General features: G+C 29.7%; 2 protein-coding genes across 2 annotated transcripts; both read right to left on the bottom strand.

Moving 5' to 3' along the window:
* Nucleotides 1-440: 440 nt before the first annotated feature.
* LOC100853595 (laccase-14-like) lies at nucleotides 441-1,556 on the bottom strand. Its single transcript, XM_019217853.1, has 3 exons — nucleotides 1,185-1,556; nucleotides 707-971; nucleotides 441-571 (listed from the first exon to the last, which is right to left on the bottom strand). The coding sequence occupies exons 1-3, from the start codon at nucleotides 1,554-1,556 to the stop codon at nucleotides 441-443; spliced, it is 768 nt and encodes a 255-aa protein (XP_019073398.1).
* A 3,107-nt stretch (nucleotides 1,557-4,663) lies between these two features.
* LOC100853445 (laccase-15-like) lies at nucleotides 4,664-7,643 on the bottom strand. Its single transcript, XM_003634875.4, has 6 exons — nucleotides 7,464-7,643; nucleotides 7,063-7,214; nucleotides 6,557-6,801; nucleotides 6,336-6,464; nucleotides 5,081-6,031; nucleotides 4,664-4,943 (listed from the first exon to the last, which is right to left on the bottom strand). Exons 1-6 carry the CDS (start codon nucleotides 7,563-7,565, stop codon nucleotides 4,813-4,815), a joined length of 1,710 nt encoding a protein of 569 aa, XP_003634923.2. The 5' UTR covers nucleotides 7,566-7,643; the 3' UTR covers nucleotides 4,664-4,812.
* Between the last annotated feature and the right edge of the window lie 13,504 nt (nucleotides 7,644-21,147).

The following is a 21,147-nucleotide window of genomic DNA, read 5'->3' on the forward strand; positions in this document are numbered from 1 at the left end:
ATTTGAATAATCCAATCACTCTAAACTATATCATTTATAATTTTTAAAATTATTGGAATAAAATATGGATAAGTAAAAAATGTCAAATGAAAGATAATTTCAAACTTTTATCATGTTGAAAAGAACTGGAATGGGCAAAAGTTGTCAAATCAAGACTTCGATGGAAAATTCCACCATTGCATATCTCAAAGATTATTCAACAACATTATCTTTATAGACTTTTAACAATCCATGAAATTGACAAATAATATAATAATCCCAAACACAATATTCTAAAACTTTACATTATTCTTGTTATTTTAATACAAGAGGAATCCTTAGTCAACAATTTTTTTGAACAAAAAATAAATAATGAAATCTACAACTTTACATTATTCTACAATTTTTTTGAACAAAAAAGATAAATAATGAAATCTTTGGCATGTTAATTCTTTGCAACTTCAACATGGTGGCATGTTGGATGGCGGAGGCAACATTTGAGCTTCTGGGTGTTTACCATTTTTCACTATGAACGTAGTTTCCATGCCCCAAGTCAGATGGCATTCTACATGGCAGTGCATGAACCACACTTCTGCAACAAAGAAAATATACCAACATTACACCTAATTTATTGCAATATTAAGAAAAATTATTTCCTTGGTATGCAGGTTGGCAGTTTCAAGGGTTTTTTTTTTTTTAATAGAGGACATGAGTGCTTGCAACATACCAGGGTTGGATGCCTCGAATCTGATTGCTGGCCAACCATTCATAGGAACAGAGATGGTATTTTGAAAGGGAGGATCCACCAAATTATAGCGCAAAGGGTCCCTATTTTTATCGAAATTCCTAAATCCCCATCCAACAAGGTAGAAACTGTATCCATGGAGATGCATGGGGTGGCGTGTCCCTACAACCAAGTTTGTCCCTTGAAAAACAATCTCCACCATGGAGTTATACTCTAGCACCCTTACTTCTGTTCCGTTTTCCGGCGTCTAATACTATAATGGAAGATATTCAGGTGTAAAATTGAACACCAGTGGTGGAACGCTAGGAAATTTATCTCCATATACACCACTGATGTTATAATAGTAAGCTTGTAGTATGTCAATCGTAGGGGATTGGAAGCTTATGTTGTTTATACTTCCAGAGAACCGCATCCCATTGGGCCCTGCACATCAATTATTGGGGCATAGGAACAAGTTTACAGAAACAGTGTAAATCAGTTTAGTGCTCAGGCTCAATGGGACATTGGAAGGATGTTCCGCATCTGCTAAGCTTCGAAGGCTGGCCATGACCTGAACTGAAGCATTTGTGTCATTGTATGCAGGAAAATGAGGCAAGGAGGGAGGTGAAGATGGAGTGTAGTATCCCCTGTACTGTACAATAGCTGTGGTGGTTGTGTTATCATAAAAATTTTGAGCTGCCGGGGCAATGGAATAAATTTTAGCTGCCATGTAATAGTGATCCGGGCGTTGGTTAGCTTCTAGTAAGACATCGAAGGTTTGGCCAGGATATATTGTGATATAATCTCGTGTCAATGGTTTCATGTAGCTACCATCTATTCCAACAACTGTCATTTTATGCTTGGCAATTAAGAAGAAGAGAGCCTCGTGCAAGGTAGCATTGATTATGCGAAGTAGATAGGTCTTTCCATGATCCACCGTTAGCTTGAATGTGTCTGCAATTAGAAAGGGAAAGTTGTATACTTATGACTAGAAAAAAGAAAAAGAAAAACTTTCCATGAGGATCCACCAATTATGAAGTGATTGATTGATTAGGGGTGTAAATTTGGCTCCATAGTTCAAAATTTATTTGGACTAACCTTTCCTTATGTGTTAAATCATGGCTCTACCATCCTCAGAGCTATATTCCTCTTTCTTAGCATTAAGTTTTAAATATATTGATGTTAATAAGAAAAAGTAATATGGTTAACATACAAGAAAATGAGATCAGTGTACAATTTTAAAATGGGAAGTTAAACTTTATACCTGATTTTGAGCATGGATATAGATCCCCGGGTTGTCCATTTATCAATAAAGAATCAGAGGCATTGGGCTCAGCTCCAGTTGCAAGCCCTTCATCTCAAACCGCATTCACATCACTCTTCCACCATTGTCCCGCATTTCAACAACTCCAATAATTTTAGATTTCGCTTTGCTCGTTAATTCATGATATGTAAATTAACCTTTAAAAGTAACTACACTTATACCTAATATGATGGGAATTTCTGCGTTAGGTTTGGAAAAAAGATGCTTGGTTCCATTCTTGGGATAAACAATTATAGCTCCATGAACGGTGGCTCGGGTCTAGTCACTATGAGCATGCCACCATAGAGTGCCTTCTTGGAGGAAAGGATGATCTTCTGGCTAAACTTTGACCCTGGTTGAATTGGGCATTGTGTGATATACTCAGGACCATCTGTCCATGAATATCTAGGCATGTTCACCCCATGTATACAAAACAATAACTATACGTTAAAACTAGTACTAATTTTTAGACTAACAAAAGATGGCATGCAATAGCATATTATCATAGTAACAAGAGGCATCAATTGTATTTCAGTGGAATTGATGCAAATAACCCTAAAATATTGTTTTAAATTTGAATTTATTTGCAAAGCAATACATTGTAGCCCCCTCTTAGAAATAAAAGAATGTATGTCATGCGGGCATGCTACCAACCGCTATCTTTCTCTAAGACATGCATGGGACCTACCAATGAATGGTGATATTTTCTTTTCCCTTGTTATAAACGTTAATAATGATCGTCTCTCCTTTTGTGTTAAAATAACAAGAATAATGTAAAGTTGTAAAATATTGTGTCTAGGATTATTATATTATTTGTCAATTTCTTGGATTGTTAAAAGTCTACAAAGATAATGTTGTAGAATAATCTTTGAGATATGCAATGGTGGAATTTGCCATGGAAGTCTTCATTTGACAACTTTTGACCATTCCAATTTTATTCAACTTGATAAAATATCATGTTGTGAAAAAGGTCATGAAATGATTTGTTTAATTTTTACTTTTACAACTCAAAATATTTTGCAAATAAGAAAATTTTAATGAAGTCTTTAACAATTGAGATAAAATCAGTTTTTTTTCTACTTATTTATTTCAAATTAAAATAAGCACTTTTTTCCTAAATTTAAAATAATTGATAATAATTTATATTTTTACCTCCTATTTTAGTAATAATATCACAAGACTACACCAGATAAAGGAAAAGGAAAAAAAATAAAAGATAAAAAATAAAAAATCTTCCATTTCCATTGCATGGGGATAAATTGAGTCTAACCGCACACTGAAGGAACTCCAATTCTATTTTTAGTGATTTAATTACTTTTTAAACCCTCATTTTATTTTTTATTTTTTTTTACATTAGAGCAAACCCTTTCCTGCTTCCTTAATTTAAATAACTAGTAAAAACAAATCATATTTAATTTTTTGTTTTTTAAATGTAACTTAAAAAAAATATTTGGAAATTATTTTTAAGTGATTTTTTGGATTTTTAAAAGTGATTTTCAAATATATATATAAATTTTATTTGGATTGACTTTTAAGAGTTAAATAAAAGTTTTTATACCTATTTAATTTTTTTTTTAAAAAAACCTTGTAACTTTTTTAAAAAAAAGTTTCATGTAGAATTCATAAAAATGTTATTTCTTATAAGAATTTTATAATTCCATTTTTTTTTATATAAGAAGTTCTTTCATGTTTAATAAAACTTTTACAATATCAATATTTCCCCTTTAAAATTATTACTTTAGTTTTTATTTTAATTTTCAGTTAAAGCAAAAATTATGAAGCTATCCCGAATTTGACCTTACCATCCACCTAATTAATTTTTGTAAGAAAGAGTTACTTTTTAATATTTAGAAGGGCTTTTATTTATTTATTTTTAAATCATTCCCAAATGAAATTTATAAGAAACAAATAAAAAGTTTGCTCCAATATTAGAAAAAAATTGTTGACTAAGGATTCCTTTTGTATTAAAATAACAAGAATAATGTAAAGTTATAGAATATTGTGTCTGGGATTATTATATAGTTTTTCAATTTCTTGGATTGTTAAATGTCTACAAATATAATGTTGTAGAATAATCTTTGCGATATGCAATGGTGTAATTTGCCATGGAAGTCTTGATTTGACAACTTTTGCCCATTCCAATTTTATTCAATATGATAAAATATCATGTTGCATTAGAAAAGTTTGAAATTATCTTTCATTTGACATTTTTTACTTATCCACATTTTATTCCAATTCCATACAAGGTTAGGTATCATAGTAATAATTAAAAAAATTATAAATGATATAGTTTAGATTAATTGGATTATTTAAATATTTTAAAATTAGACTATGATGTAAATGGATACTTGTGAAAAAGGTCATGAAATGATTTGTTTAATTTTTACTTTTACAACTCAAAATATTTTGCAAATAAGAAAATATTTTTGAAGTCTAACACAATTGACATAAAATCAGTTTTTTTTTCTATTTATTTATTTCAAATTAAAATAAGCACTTTTTTCTAAATTTAAAATAATCGATATATAATTTATATTTTTACCTCCTATTTTAGTAATAATATCACAAGACTACACTAACATAAAGGAAAAGGAAAAAGAATAAATAACTAAAATATCTTTATAGACTTTTAACAATCCAAGAAATTGACAAATTATATAATAATCCCAGACACAATATTCTACAACCTTACATTATTCTTGTTATTTTAATACAAGAGGAATACTTAGTCAACGTTTTTTTTAAACAAAGAGCTGAATAATGCAAACATTCAATGATATCTTTGGCATGTTAATTCTTTGTAGCTTCAACATGGTGGCATGTCAGATGGCGGAGGCAGCACTTGAGCTTCTGGGTGTTTACCATTTTTCACTATGAACGCAGTGTCCATGCCCCAAGTCTGATGGCGTTCTACATGGCAGTGCATGAACCACACTCCTACAACAGAGAAAATATACCAACATTACACCTAACTTATTACAATATTAAGAAAAATTATTTCCTTGTATGCAGGTTGGCAGTTTCAAGGGTTTTTTTTTAAAAAAAAAAAATTCACATGAGTGCTTGCAACATACCAGGGTTGGATGCCTCGAATCTGATTGTAGCCCAACCTTTCGTAGGAACGGAGATGGTACTCTGAAGGGGAGGATCCACCAGATTGTAGTGCAATGGGTCCTTATCTTTATCGAAATTCCCAAATCCCCATCCAACAACATAGAAACTGTATCCATGGAGATGCATGGGGTGGTGTGTCCCTGCAATCAAGTTTGTCCCTTGAAAAACAATCTCCACTGTGGAGTTATACTCAAGCACCCTTACTTCTGTTCCGTTTTTCGGCGTCTGATACTCTAAGGGAATAATATCAGTGGTAAAATCGAACACCAGTTCTGGAACACTAGGAAATTTATCTCCATATACACCACTAATGTTATAATAGTAAGCTTGCAGTATGTCAATTGTAGGGAATTGGAAGCTTATGTTGTTTATACTTGCGGAGAACCGCGTCCCATTGGGCCCTGCACATGAATTATTGGGGCATAGGTACGAGTTCATACCAACAGTGTAAATCAGTTTAGTGCTCGGGCTCAATGGGACATTGCAAGGATGTTCCGCATCTGCTAAGCTTCGGAGGCCGGCCATGACCTGAACCGATGCATTTGTGTCATTGTATGTAGGCAAATAAGGCAAGGAGAGAGGTGAAGATGGAGTGTAGTATCCCCTGTACTGTACAATAGCTGTGGTGGTTGTGTTGTCAAAAAAATTACGAGCTGCCGGGGCAATGGAATAAGTTTTAGCTGCCATGTAATAGTGATCCGGGTGTTGGTTAGCTTCTAGTAAGACATCGTAGGTTTGGCCAGGATATATTGTGATATAATCTCGTGTCAATGGTTTTGTGTAGCTACCATCTGTTCCAACCACTGTCATTTTATGCTTGGCAATGGAGAAGAAGAGAGCCTCGTGCAAGGCAGCATTGATTATGCGAAGTAGATAGGTCTTTCCATGATCCACCGTTAGCTTGAATGTGTCTGCAATTAGAAAGGGAAATTTTTATACTTATGACTAGTGAAAAGAAAAAGAAAATTTCCATGAGGATCCACCAATTATGAAGTGATTAGGGGTGTAAATTTGGCTCCATAGTTCAAAATTATATTCGGACTAGCCTTTTCTTATGTGTTAAATCATGGCTCTACCATCCTCATAGCTACATTCCTCTTTTTTAGCATTAAGCTTTAAATATGTTGATGTTAATAAGAAAAAGTAATATGGTCAAAATACAAGAAAATGAAATCATGTACAATTTTAAAATGGGAAGTTAAACTTAATTTGTACCTGATTTTGAGCATGGAAATAGATCACCAGGTTGTCCATTTATCAATAAAGAATCAGAGGCATTGGGGTCAGCTCCAGTTGCAAGCGCTTCATCTCGAACCACATTCGCATCACTCTTCCACCATTGTCCTGCATTTCAACAAATCCAATAATTTTAGACCTTGATTTGTTGGTTAATTCATGATATGTAAATTAACCTTTAAAAGTAACAACACTTATACCTAATATGATGGGAATTTCTGCATTAGGTTTGGGAAAAGGATACTTGGTTCCATTCTTGGGATAGACGATTATAGCTCCATGAATGGTATTTCGGGTCCAATCACTATGAGCATGCCACCATAGAGTGCCTTCCTCAAAGGAAAGGATGATCTTTTGGCTAAACTTTGACCCTGGTTGAATTGGGCATTGTGTGATATACTCAGGACCATCTGTCCATGGATATCTAGGCATGCTCACCCCATGCCTGCAAAACAATAACTATACATTAAAACTAGTACTAATTTTTGGACTAACAAAAGATGGCATGCAACAACATATTGTCATAGTAACAAGAGGCATCAACTGTATTTCAATGGAATTGAAGCAAATAACCATAAAGTATTGTTTAAATTTGACTTTATTTGCAAAGCAATATATTGCAACCCCCTCTTAGAAATAAAAGAATGTATGTCATGTAGGCATGCTACCGATTGCTATCATTTTTTGAGATACGCACAAGACCTACCAATGAATGGTGATGTTTTCTTTTCCTTTGTTATAAACGTCGACAATGATCGTCTCTCCTTTCTTAGCATATATAGTTGGTCCAGGAAATTGTCCATTTACTGTTAAGATGTTCTTGGTGCTACAAAGCCTTGTATATGAAGCTTCCTTCACCTGCAACCAATTAAAAGTTAACCATGCAACCTCATCCCTAAAGACATATTACATGCATGAATAGTTGCATCGATCCATTCATGCAAGTGTATAACCAATTAGAAATTGATAGCCTGCATGAATGACTCAATGACACAGGGTACCCGAGACCCCCATGGGGGTCATACGGTGGAAAATGAGAGTAATACTACTCCCTAAATATTAAGATCATAAGGTGGTGTTAAGGCTAAAATCATATATAGTATTTACCACAAAAGTCAGCCGACGGGTTGAAGCTTGGCAATAGATGCCACCACCAAAAAGTAGAAACGCTAAAATTTGCAAGAGGAAAACCTTCATGATCAGCCACATCTTCTTTGGAAGAAAAGCTTCTCTTGTCCTAAACACAACTCCTTCGATTTTCTTACTATTTCTAATAGCACGACTTATCTGCTCTTTGACATGAATAGATGAAAGGTATTTATAGAGGCTGGAGAGAACCAAAACTAGAATTGGTGAAAGCTGAACAGCAACTTTTATGGCTGCTGTCACCTTCTGTGGGCACCCAACAGCCGGTTTCTCCCGAACTTTTGCTGTATTTCTTTAATATATAATTCATAATATATTCAAGACGATTCTCCCGGGGTTCAACAATTTCTCGCCACGTATCAATATAAGATAAAGTAATTTGAATGTTCTTCCAGGACCAGTTCAATGAGCAGGACCACTATAATTATGAGAATTGACTAAGAAATAAATTTAAAATATATGTAGAATACTTTTGAAACTTTGACCTCGCATAATAATTTATAGATTTAAATTTAACAAAAATAAATTTAACAATAATAATAAATAATTATAGATTTGAAAAAAAAATCAAAATTAAATAATTTATAAAGATTGGACCTGGAAGTGTTCTTGAGATTTCATGGTTCCTTCTAGGAAGAAGGAATAGCACCAGAATCCATGGTAGTGGTAAAAATCTTCATTAACTCTCCAGCCATGATGTTTGTATTTGGTAGGAAGGGAAAAGTCAGCGCTGCTTTCAGAAACAATCCATATGTTTAGATTTCCAAATTTGTGTGTTAAAAGGTTAGAAACAGGTTTATTTTAATCATATGCTCATTTCTAAAGTACAAATCTATACCCATTCAAATATCTTAATAGAAAACCTATTTCTTATGTTGCACGTCCAAAAAATCAAATCAAACCAAATCATGATTGCAAAATGTTCATAAACATTGATGCAATATTATAAATCATAAAAAAAATTATACAAATGCATGTCCATCAAAGATACACTATATGCAAGCATCCTCCCCAATTTACTATCATAATAGTCAACCAGCATCACATCCAAGGCTTATAAGAATCACTCTATTTTGGCGGCATAAAAATTTTGACCCTCATTTTTATAGAGAAAATAGGAAAAAATTCAAGAGGGGACTTTGTCCTAGAAAGAAGAATTATTTTATTTTTTATTTTCTCATAAGGAGAAAGCCTAAGATTCACACTATTTATTTTTTTATAATAGTTTTTTAGTAATTTTAAAGTTTTCAAAAACTTCTCCCTTATTTTCATTTATTAGGTTGGCTTAGTTCACTTGAGCACTCAAACGCAAACCCAATAAATAATTATTTATTTAATCGGGTCAGTCCAGGCATTCAAATTCAACTCCAATAAAATAAATAAATAATTATTTATGGAATTGGTCAATCCAAACATTCAAATCCAACTCCAATAAAATAAATAAATATCTTTATTCAAATTTTAAAATTAGAAACCATATTTAGATAAACTGTTGCACATGTTAGTATTATTGCATCATTCATTCCTTTTTTTTCTTTTTCTTTTTTAATTTTTATATGGTCTTATTATATGCATTGCAACATTCAATGTACGATTAAAGACAGTGCACAGATAAATTGCATGCACCATCAAATAAATATTGGCTTCCTTTGCATATTATCTTTTTTTCTCAACAAAAAGCAATTTAATAATAATAATAATAATAAATAATTATAGATTTATTATAAATATCATAAATCATAAATCATAAAAAAATTATACAAATGCATGTCCATCAAAGATACATTATATGCTACCATGGGAGTGCCGGCCGCTAGTAATGGGCAGTTTTGGGCCAAAATGTGCTCCATGATTAAAAATAAAATAAAATAAAATTGTTATATGCAAGCATCCTCCCTAATTAATTTACTATCATAATAGTCAACCAACATCACATCCTAGGCTTATAAGAATCACTCTATTTTGATGGCATAAAAATTTTGACGAGAAAATAGGAAAAAATTCAAGAGGGGACTTTGTCCTAGAAAGAAGAATTATTTTTACATCAGGTACTTGTATTCAAACATTGAGGATAACGGAAATGACTTCTATGTTATCCCTTCCAATACTTGGGAAGGGAGAGTAATTGGTTGTAACAAAAATGTTTGGATTGTTGTAACAAAAATGTTCTCCTTTCATATGTTGGTCTTCAAGTTAGGCCGAAATGCACCTTCTTCCTGCTATGGGGTTGGGGATGGGTGCCAGGTGGGCTGTCCGGGATCAGTTTCTTTTGAGAGTTCTAAAACTATGAAAACAAACTATTATTATAAATTAAAAAAGGAAAAAAAAAATTATATTTCTCCCTTAGAAAAAATAGAATGAACACAATTCTTCTTTCTTTCTCTTTCTAAGAAAATTTTAAAAAAATATTTTTTTAAAAAAAATAAATTTTCTCTTCAAATTTTCTTATTTTCTTCTTGACAATGAAGTTTAAGGTTTTTGTGTTGTGAAAACAAAGTGATTTTTGTACTTATAGTTTTATTCACGATTTGAGATGAAAAATTATCAATGAAATGATCAATCTGTTTTAGAAGGTAACCCGAAATGTTTCATTTTTTTTCTTTCATATATAATAATGAACAATCACTAGCAAGTCCATGTATTTGTCATGTGACATGAATTTCAATCCCACCACTTTTCATAATTAAAATGCAAAAAAGACCCTCACAAATAATGTAATTGCCTATCCCCACTCTACCTTATCATGGGCCCTTAAACTCGAGAGTTCACCTACTTGGAATTATAACCATCTCTTCTTTCTTTCTTTATTTCTTTTTTAATTATTATTTTTGTCTCTTTTAAATCTTTATTATGTTAGAATTATTCCTCTTTAATTGAATTTGTTAATTGTAAACTTTGTTTTCAAAACACTATGAGGACATAATGACGATGGGCCTACTTACAAGTTTTTCAAAGTTTACATCTTATTTTATAAAATTTAAATTTATTTAATTTATTTTTCAATTATGTTTAAAATTAGTAAGATCGAAAGCTTATTAAATTGGAATTTTTTTCGGCCTATATGTGACCCATTTTGTATAATATATGCTTGCAAAAGTTAAATAAAATCATAATAAAAGCATGACAACCGTATTTTGACCATGTAGGACAATATTTTATTTTCCACTTGCACTTGCATGTAGACAAACGTGTACGTTAACATCTTTTAAAGAAAAAAATAAAAAATTGTAACGGGTTGACCATACATCCAATGGGATAAAATCATATATGAATCTATTTTGAGTTATAAAAGAATTCTCAAACCCGTTTTAAATATGTTTATATTAGGGATAGGTCAGGATGAGTATTTGAAAATTTCCGAATCGGGAACCTAGCATCCTTAAATGCAAGTTCAAGGAAAGTATGATTTAAACTTTGAAAATTAAAATTTTGGAGAGAACAACAACTGGAATGACGCGGAATTCTGTTGCATGTCCATTTCAACGTCTCAAAAAATCAAATCAAACCAAATCAAATCACCATGATGATTGCAAAATGTTCATGAACATTGATGCTTGTCCATCAAAGATACACTATATGCTACCATGGGAGTACCGGCCGTTAGTAATGGGCAGTTTTGGGCCAAAATGTGCTCCATGATTAAAAATAAAATTGTTATATGCATGCATCCTCCCCAATTAATTTACTATCATAATAGTCAACCAACATCACATCCCAGGATTATAAGAATCACTCTATTTTGATGGCATAAAAATTTTGACGAGAAAATAGGAAACAAAATTCAAGAGGGGACTTTGTCCTAGAAAGAAGAATTATTCTCTTTTTTATTTTCTCATCGCCAGAAGTCTAAGGTTCACACTATTTAAGTTTTTTATAATAGTTTTTTAGTAGTTTTAAAGCTTTCAAAAACTTCTCCCTTATTTTTATTTTTTAGGTTGGCTTAGGTCACTTGGATACTCAAAGGCAAACCCAATAAATAATTATTTATTAAATCGGGTCAATCCAGACATTCAAATTAAACTCCAATAAATGAAATAAATAATTATTTATGGAATTGGTCAATCCAAACATTCAAATCCAACTCCAATAAAATAAATAAATATCTCTGTTCAAATTTTAAAATGTCATTTTGAAGATGTGACTTTAGTTAAATTAGAAACCATATTTAAATAAACTCCTGCACGTGTTAGTATTATTGCATCATTCATTCCTTTTTTTCTTTTTTTCTTTTTTTTTTTTAGTTTTTATATGGTCTTATTATATGCATTACAACAAGTATATATATATATATATATATATATATATATATATATATATGTCATAAATTAATTTCTAATTGAAAGATTGGTTCACAAAGTGTGAGTAAGGGCATAAAATGAGGCAATTGATGAATGAAATTATCTTTATTTTTTATACCGATGTTTGTTGAACTCTTCATGATCCTTATCCTATTAATAGAAAAATGAAATATAACAGCTGAATTGAATACCCATATCACGCTCTCGCAAATCCAGACCAAAAAATCATTTACATTTGCAAATCCATAAAATAAACTTTAAGTTTAAACATTTCTCATAATATTTTTTATCATGCAAGGAACCAAAGTGTATCTGTATTCTCCATTCCCAGTTGAATCAAACCTAGTCCTTGTTCTGGGTCCGTTCCTATGGATTTGTAAAATCTGGTGAGCACCTCACAACATTCAATGAACGATTAAAGAAATGAGCATGGATGTAAGAAGCTACTGGGTCTACCTGCCATAACCTCGATATGACATAGTGCACAGATAAATTGCATGCACCAGCAAATAAATATTGGTTTCCTTTGTATATTTCCTCCATGCCGGCTTCAATTTTGATTCAAGATCACACGAGATTAGTTTATTAATTGCAAATTTTAAATAAACCAAATGCCTGAAGAATGCTAACAATTGTGAAAATTAATAATTTACAGATTTAAATTTAACAATAATAATAATAATAATAATAAAAAATAATTATTTGAATGTGTATTAATTTTGAATGTTCTTCCAGGACCAGTTCAATGAGCAGGACCACTATAATTATGATATTTGATCATTTACCAAATTTTAAGGTTATGTTTGGTTTCGGAAAATACAAAGGAAAGAAAAAAAATGTTAAGGAAAATTATTTTCTCATGCTTGATTGCCCTATAAAATATTCCAAAGAAAATTAAATATAATTAAAATTAGTTAGAAACTTATGCATTTTAAAATGATTTAATTTTTATATTGATGAGTTAAAATAAATAAAATGAGTTTGAAATAGCAAATAAAAATAATTTATCATCTTTAACTTTATTTTTTATTTTCCTTCACTTTTTCTTTTCTTTAACTTTTCCTCTCTATTTTCTTCAATTTGCATTTTCGGTCAAATTTTCTGAGAACCAAACATAGCCTAAATAAACCAAATGCCGGAAGAATGCTAACAATTGTGAAAATTAATTTCTTACAACTCAGCTTCAATCAGGTTGCGTATCGTGGAATACAAGTTTGACTTTGAGAATTGACCAAGAAATAAATTTAAAATATATGTAGAATACTTTTAAAACTTTGACCTCATTAACTCATGAAGTTGGGCCTGGAAGTGTTCTTGAGATTTCATGGTTCCTTCTAGGAAGAAGGAATAGCACCAGAATCCATGGTAGTGGTAAAAATCTTCATTAACTCTCCAGCCATGATGTTTGCATTTGGTAGGAAGGGAAAAGTCAGCGCTGCTTTCAGAAGGAATATAGGATTCCATTATATGAAAGAATGTTTAGATTTCCAAATTTGTGTGTTAAAAGGTTAGAAACAGGATCCATTCTTATCAGGTTTATTTTAATCATATGTTCATTTCCTTTTTAAATTTCTAAAGTACAAACCTATACCCATGCTTTCATCTTCATTCAAATATTTACCATTTTTTTTACCTATTTCTTATCTTGCATTTATAGTTGTATACATTTTTTAACAATTTTTCTTATATCATAAATTATTATATGATTTACCTTTATAGTGTTTTATTGTGTTTGATATTTTTGTTTGAAATACAATAGAAAGATAAAGAAAAAAGAAAAGGATGTAGAATTATTGATAATTTTAACTATAATTTTTAAAATATTTAACTCATATTTGACACATTTTAAATTTGATTTTAAATAAATAGGTTAATTGAGTCATAAACATATTAGTCATATAAATTAACACAAGACCTAACCCAACCTGATTATTAAATGACAAAACCTAATTATAAAATGGGACAAATGAGTTACACGACATGTTACTTGTTTAGTAATTATGTAGTATTTTAGGTTTACATTTTTAACCAGATTATTATTCCTATCGGGTTTGATAGAACACACATATGACCCACCAACACAAACTATAACCCCTAAGCTTGTTCACTCAAAAAGTAAATTTATACAAATATTTAATTACCTAGTTTAAGCTAGTAGGAATATTTTTTAATTATTGCTTAGTTTTTTAAAAATTGTTAATATTGGTAAATGTATATAGTTTCTCTAAAGACATTCCACTGATCTAGAATTCCAAATATAATTTGTCAGTATAAAGATATCATATATTTTTAATAAATATATATTGTAAGTTAAATATTATATCGTATAATATATTGGTACTATATGCATAACTACTATATTACTATTTTACAAAATAAAAAATACCCTATATAATAGTAATATATTATATACATAAAAAGTTTTTGTGTAAAGTATCCAACCACATCTTAATTAATAATTGATTAATTTATTTTAAAATAATCTCACTATGTATTTATTATTTTTAATTATTAATAACTAATTTTTCAAAAGTGATTTGTTATTAAGAATAAAATCATAAATTATGCCATAAAAGTAGTAATTGTTGTAGATACTAATTTGTTAAGGATTTTTTTTTTTTAACTTGCATACATTGTTTAATAAAATATTTAATTTAAGCTTTAAATTCCTTACTTTAAATTTTCAATTTTATTTTTAGTCTAATTTTTAATCTATAAATTCTATTTTTTAATTTTTAAATTTTTAATTCCTAAATTTTTAAGGGGAAATCATGTAACCATACATCACCCAAAAAAAAATGAGATTTTTAGAACTTTGCTTTTACCTTTTTTATTTTAATGTAAGATGAGAAAAAATATTGTCTATTCATACACTCCAATAGTGCTTTCAGATTTGTTTCACAATTACTCTCAAAAGTAAAGGACAAAATACACATCAATTTAATACCACATATTGACAAGTACATGAAACATTTATTTTTCTTATTTATCTCACATCAACTCTCTCACACATCTCATTTACCACTTGCCACATTCCCTTTTTTTTTTTTTTCTTTTTTTCTTTCCTTTTTTTCCCCCTCTTTTACAACCATAATCCTTAGTCACCTATTACATTTTTCATTGTTATTTTTCATTTTTTCCTTTGATATTTTTTTTAATATGTTCATATATTTTCTCATAAAACTTCCTTAATTTTAATTTTTTTTTCACTCTCTAATTTCTCCATATTTATTGATTATAATTATTTTTTGGACATATTAAACTTAAAATGATAATATATAATAAATAATTAATATAAAAAATTAAATAAAATATATGTATAATGGACAAAATGAAAATATTGTCCCACAAATAATATACTTGATGATTTTAAATTTTAATTGTATTAATATATTTGATAAATTAAGGTTTAAATTTAAATATTTTATTTTATTATTTAGAGGTTTATGATATAAGATTTTTTTATATTAATGTTAAACAAAACATTTATTTATTTTGTAAATGCTATCACATGTAAACCTAAAAATATCTTTATAATACTATTTTATTATTTATATATATTTTTAAAATTTTTATTTTAAATTTATCACATCAAAATCACAATAAGCTATTGTGCTTTTATCTATTTTCTTATGATTTTAATTTGATTGTGGATCTAATTTTTTGTTTGGTTAAAATCTTTAATTTTTAATTAAAAAAATATATTATTTATAAAAAAAAATGTATTTAACCTTTTATATTAATTTCATAAAAAATAAGTACATCTATAAGAAAATTAGGTAAATCCATGTGTAGGGGAATCAGGACCCCTATCATCCTTGTCATGGTCTATATATTCATTTGGGACCCTTGATAAGTGATTGGAGTTCCTTACCCACCCCATAACGAACTTTGAAACCTAAATACATCCATTCTTAAGGGAACCAAGACCCTTATCTCAATTCTCATGGTTCATATATTCCTTTAAGGATCATTGAGAATGAATTATAGGTTGTTCTTCACCCTAGATCGGACATTGGAACCCAAGGCATATCTTAAAGACAATTTGGTACATTCGATCCTTGGGCTACCGAGACCCCTATATCCCTTCCCATAGTCTATTTGATACTTTAGGGACTCTTGAGAAGTGAATGGAGGTCGTTTCTCATCTCGGAATGGACTTTGGAATCCTAAGTACATCTTTAATACATCCAATTTTCGGGATATCGGGACCCCTATCTCATTTCCCAAGGTCCATTTGTTCAATTAGGGATCCTTGGGAAGTGATTGGAGGTTATTCCTCATCCTAAAATGGACTTCTGAACCCTAAATACATCTTTAAGAAATTTTGGTATATATGATCCTCTGGCTACCCCATATCACTTCTTATGGTCCATTTGATCATTTAGGGATCATTTAGAAGTGATTTCAAATCGTTCCTCATCTCGGAATGAACTTTGGAATCCTAGGTACATCCTTAAGAAAATTTGGTACATCCAATCATTGGGCTATCGAAACCCCTATCACCCTTCCCATGGTCCGTTTGTTCCTTTACAAACTCTTGGGAAGTGATTGGATGTCGTTCCCCACCTTGGAACGGACATTGAAACCCTAGGTACATCCTTAAGAAAATTTGAAACATCTAATCCTTGAGCTAATATGACATGTATCTCCCTTCCCATGGTCCATTTATTCCTTTTAGAGACTCTCATGAAGTGATTGGAGGTTGTTCCCCACATTGGAACGAACTTTGGCACCCTTGGTACATCATTTACAAAATTTGGTACAGTTTTTTTACAAAATTTGATACATCCTTAAAAAAAGTTGGTACATCTAATCCTTGAGCTACCAGGACCCCTATCTTATTACCCATGGTCCGTTTATTCCTTTAGAGAACTTTGAGAAGTGATTAGAGGTCAATATCTAGGTACTTCAAAATGAACTTTGGAACCCTAGTTACATCCTTAAGAAAATTTGTTACATCCAATCCTTTATCTAATGTGACACCTATTGTAGACCCCTCATTTTGCCCATGACACATATAGGTTACTATCCAAATAAATCATTGTAATTTATCGATTGGTAATCTTCGATTCTTCCTCAAAAGTTTCTTAGAGGATAAATTATAGAAATTTTGATGTGATCACATAAACCTTTGAATCTGTAGCTTAAGGCCTTCTGATTGTTCTAACTTACCATTAACTGTAATTTAAAACAAAATTATTGAATCCTTATTTTAAAATATAAAGTAAAATAAATTACTTCTTTGAATAATAAAAATAACTAAAAAGATGTATATAATAAAATTTGGTGACAAATTAAAAGTAGATTTTAATACAAACAACTCAACATGATTCAATTTTTTTATTAAGCATTATTTTACGAGTAATATTCTTTATCTTTTTGTTTGATAAACCATAATTTAAATTAAAGTTTTTACTATTGTCATTAAATATACATTTTGAAACATAAAATACGATCTCTTTAAATATTTATTTAATTTTGAATGTGCCAAAAATCCCCTTTTTCCATCGATTCCAACTAAGCAACTGCCACTCACAAATCCCATGCCTATGCTAGCCAGATATTCACAAGCCTTTCACGTAATATTAAACCCATAATTCTAGCATCCACCACCAGCCACCATCCAGCCGTCAGAAGATCACTTTCACCCAGCCATCACCAGCCGTCCTTTCTCACATTCTGTAACCCATCCATTTGGCTGCCTAAAAGCATACCTAAACCCATACTTCAACCCCTGCAACCAGCCATGCTAAGGACACTCTGCACCAGCCGTCCATTCTCCTCTGTTGCAGCTCAGTTTTAGCTGCCCAAGACCCAACTCCTTCACCCATCAATCCGTCCTATCCCCCATGCTATAGCCATACCTTTTAGCTGCCCGTGATGCACCTTAGTACAGCTCCTGTTAAGCCGCCCCATCCCCTGCAACTGCTCCGTTCATAAATTATACCTTAAAACAGTAACTACTATAGCTACTGACTTGTAAAGGATTTTTTAAGCTTGTATACATTTTTTAACAATTTTTTTTTATAAAAAAATATAGTTATAAAAGCAATTGAAATATATCATAAATTATTATATGATTTACCTTTATAGTGTTTTATTGTGTTTGATATTTTTGTTTGAAATACAATAGAAAGATAAAGAAAAAAAGAAAAGGATGTAGAATTATTGATGTTGGTTCAAGTATTATACTTTAGCATTGTTCCAATGTCTTCTATTAATCATACTTTTATTTTAGCTCAATTTCGAATTTTTCACTTTAATCCAAAAGTCTACAATTAAATTTATGTTAGCTATGAATAAACCATAGTCCTCTAATTTGTTATTATTCAACATCAAGCTTGTTTAAGGATGATAAAATTTGATACAATTTTTCAACAAGACTTGAATCTACCATGCTTTTTATGGGTTTGAGTTGAGTATAATTGAGTTTCAGTTAAATTCATGTTGACCTATATAACTCATCTAATAACTAGGTAGTCTTTGAGTCAACACACATAACAAAATTGGACATCAATTAATTCATTTAATAATTATGTTGATTAGTTTAATTATACTTTTTAAAATATTTAACTCATATTTGACACATTTAAAATTTGATTTTAAATAAATAGGTTAATTGAGTAATAAATATATTAGTCATATAAATTAACACAAGACCTAACTCAACCTAATTATTAAATGGGACAAATGAGTTACACGATATGTTACCTGTTTAATAATTATGTAGTATTTTAGGTTTACGTTTTTAACCAGATTATTATTCATGTCGGGTTTGACACAACACAAATATGACCCACCAACACAAATTGTAACCCCTAAGCTTGTTCACTAAAAAAGTAAATTTATACTAATATTTAATTACCTAGTTTAAACTAGTAGGAATATTTTAAAATTATTGCTTAGTTTTTAAAAAATTGTTAATATTGGTATATGTATATAGTTTGTCTAAAGACATTCCATTGATCTAGAATTCCAAATATAATTTGTTTGTATAAAGATATCATATATTTTTAATAAATATATATTGTAAGTTAAATATTATATTGTACAATATGTTGTACTATATGCATAACTACTATATTACTATTTTACAAAATAAAAAATACACTATATAATAGTAATATATTATATACATAAAAAGTTTTTGTGTAAAGTACCCAACAATATTTTAATTAATAATTGATTATTTTATTTTTAAATAATCTAATTATGTATTCATTATTTTTAATTATTAATAACTAATTTTTCAAAAATGATTTGTTATTAAGAATAAAATCATAAATTATGCCATAAAAGTAGTAATTGTTGTAGATACTAATTTGTTAAGGATTTTTTTTTTTTACTTGCATACATTGTTTAATAAAATATTTAATTTAAGCTTTAAATTCCTTACTTTAAATTTTCAATTTTATTTTTAGTCTAATTTTTAATCTATAAATTCTATTTTTTAATTTTTAAATTTTTAATTCCGAAATTTTAAAGGGGAAATCATGTAACCATACATCACCAAAAAAAATAAAAATAAAAATTGAGATTTTTAGAACTTTGCTTTTACCTTTTTAATTTTAATGTAAGATGAGAAAAAATATTACCTATTCATGTACTTCAATGCTACTTTCAGATTTGTTTCACAATTACCCTCAAAAGTAAATGACAAAATACATTTCACTTTAATACTAACTATTCATAAGCACATGAATCATTTATTTTTCTTATTTCTCTCACATCAACTCTCTCACACGTCTCACTTACCACTTGCCACATTTTCACTTTTTTCTTTTTTCTTTTTTTCTTTTTTTTTCCCTTCTTTTACCACCATAATCCATAGTCACTTATTATATTTTTCATTGCTATTTTTTTTCCTTTGATATTCTTTTTAATATGCTCATATATTTTCTTATAAAACTTATTTAATTTTAATTTTTTTCACTTTCTAATTGCTCTATATTTATTGATTATAATTATTTTTTGGACATATTATACTTAAAATGATAATGTATAATAAATGGTTAATATAACAAATTAAATCAAATATATGTATAATGGACAAAAATGAAAATATTATCCCACAAATAATGTACTTGATGATTTTAAATATTAATTATATTAATATATTTAATAAATTAAGGTTTAAATTTAAATATTTTATTTTATTATTTAGAGGTTTATAATAAAAGATTTTTTTTATATTAATGGTAAACAAAAGATTTATTTATTTTGTAAATTCTATGACATGTAAAAGTAAAAATATCTTTATAATACTATTTTATTATTTTTATTATTTAAAAAAAATTATTTTAAATATATCACATCAAAATCACAATAAGTTATTGTGCTTTTATATATTTTCTTATGATTTTAATTTTATTATGGATCTAACCTTTTGTTTGGTTAAAATCTTTAATTTTTAATTAAAATAAAATATAAAAGAAAATATATTTTTCATAAAAAAAAAAACCATATTTAACTTTTCATGTTAATTTCATAAAAAATAAGTACATTCGTAAGAAAAATAGGTAAATCCATGCCTAAGGGAATCAAGACCCCTATCATTCTTGTCATGGTTTATATATTCTTTTGGGACCCTTGATAAGTGATTGGAGGTCCTCGCCCACCCCAGAATGAACTTTGGAACCCTAGGCACATCCATTCTTAAGGAAACCAACACCCTTATCTCAATTCTCATGGTTCATATATTCCTTTAGGGATCCTCGAGAATGAATTATAGGTTGTTCTTCACCTTAGATCAGACATTAGAACCCAAGGTATATCCTAAAGACAATTTGGTACATTCGATCCTTGGGCTACCAAAACCACTATATCCCTTCCCATAGTCTATTTGATGCTTTGGGGACTCTTGAGAAGTGAATGGGGTCATTTCTAATCTTGGAATGGACTTTGGAACCTTAGGTACATCCTTAAAAAAAATTGTTACATCAAATTCTCGAGCTATCGGGACCCCTATCTCCTTTCCCAGGGTCCATTTGTTCATTTAGGGATCCTTGAGAAGTGATTGGAGGCTATTCCTCATTCCAAAATGGACTTTTAAACCCTAGGTACATCTTTAAGAAAATTTGGTATATCTTATCCTTTAGCTACCCCATATCGCTTCTTATGGTCCAATTGATCATTTAAAGACCATTTATAAGTGATTTCAAAGTCCTTCCTCATCTCATAATGGACTTTGGAACCCTAGGTACATCCTTAAGAAAATTTGGTACATCCGATCATCGGGCTACTAGGACCCCTATCACCCTTCCCATGGTCTGTTTGTTCCTTTAGGAACTCTTGGGAAGTGATTGGATGTCATTCGCCACCTTGGAATAAACATTGGAACCCTA

Source organism: Vitis vinifera, chromosome 18, assembly GCF_030704535.1.
Source record: "Vitis vinifera cultivar Pinot Noir 40024 chromosome 18, ASM3070453v1".
NCBI lineage: Eukaryota > Viridiplantae > Streptophyta > Magnoliopsida > Vitales > Vitaceae > Vitis > Vitis vinifera.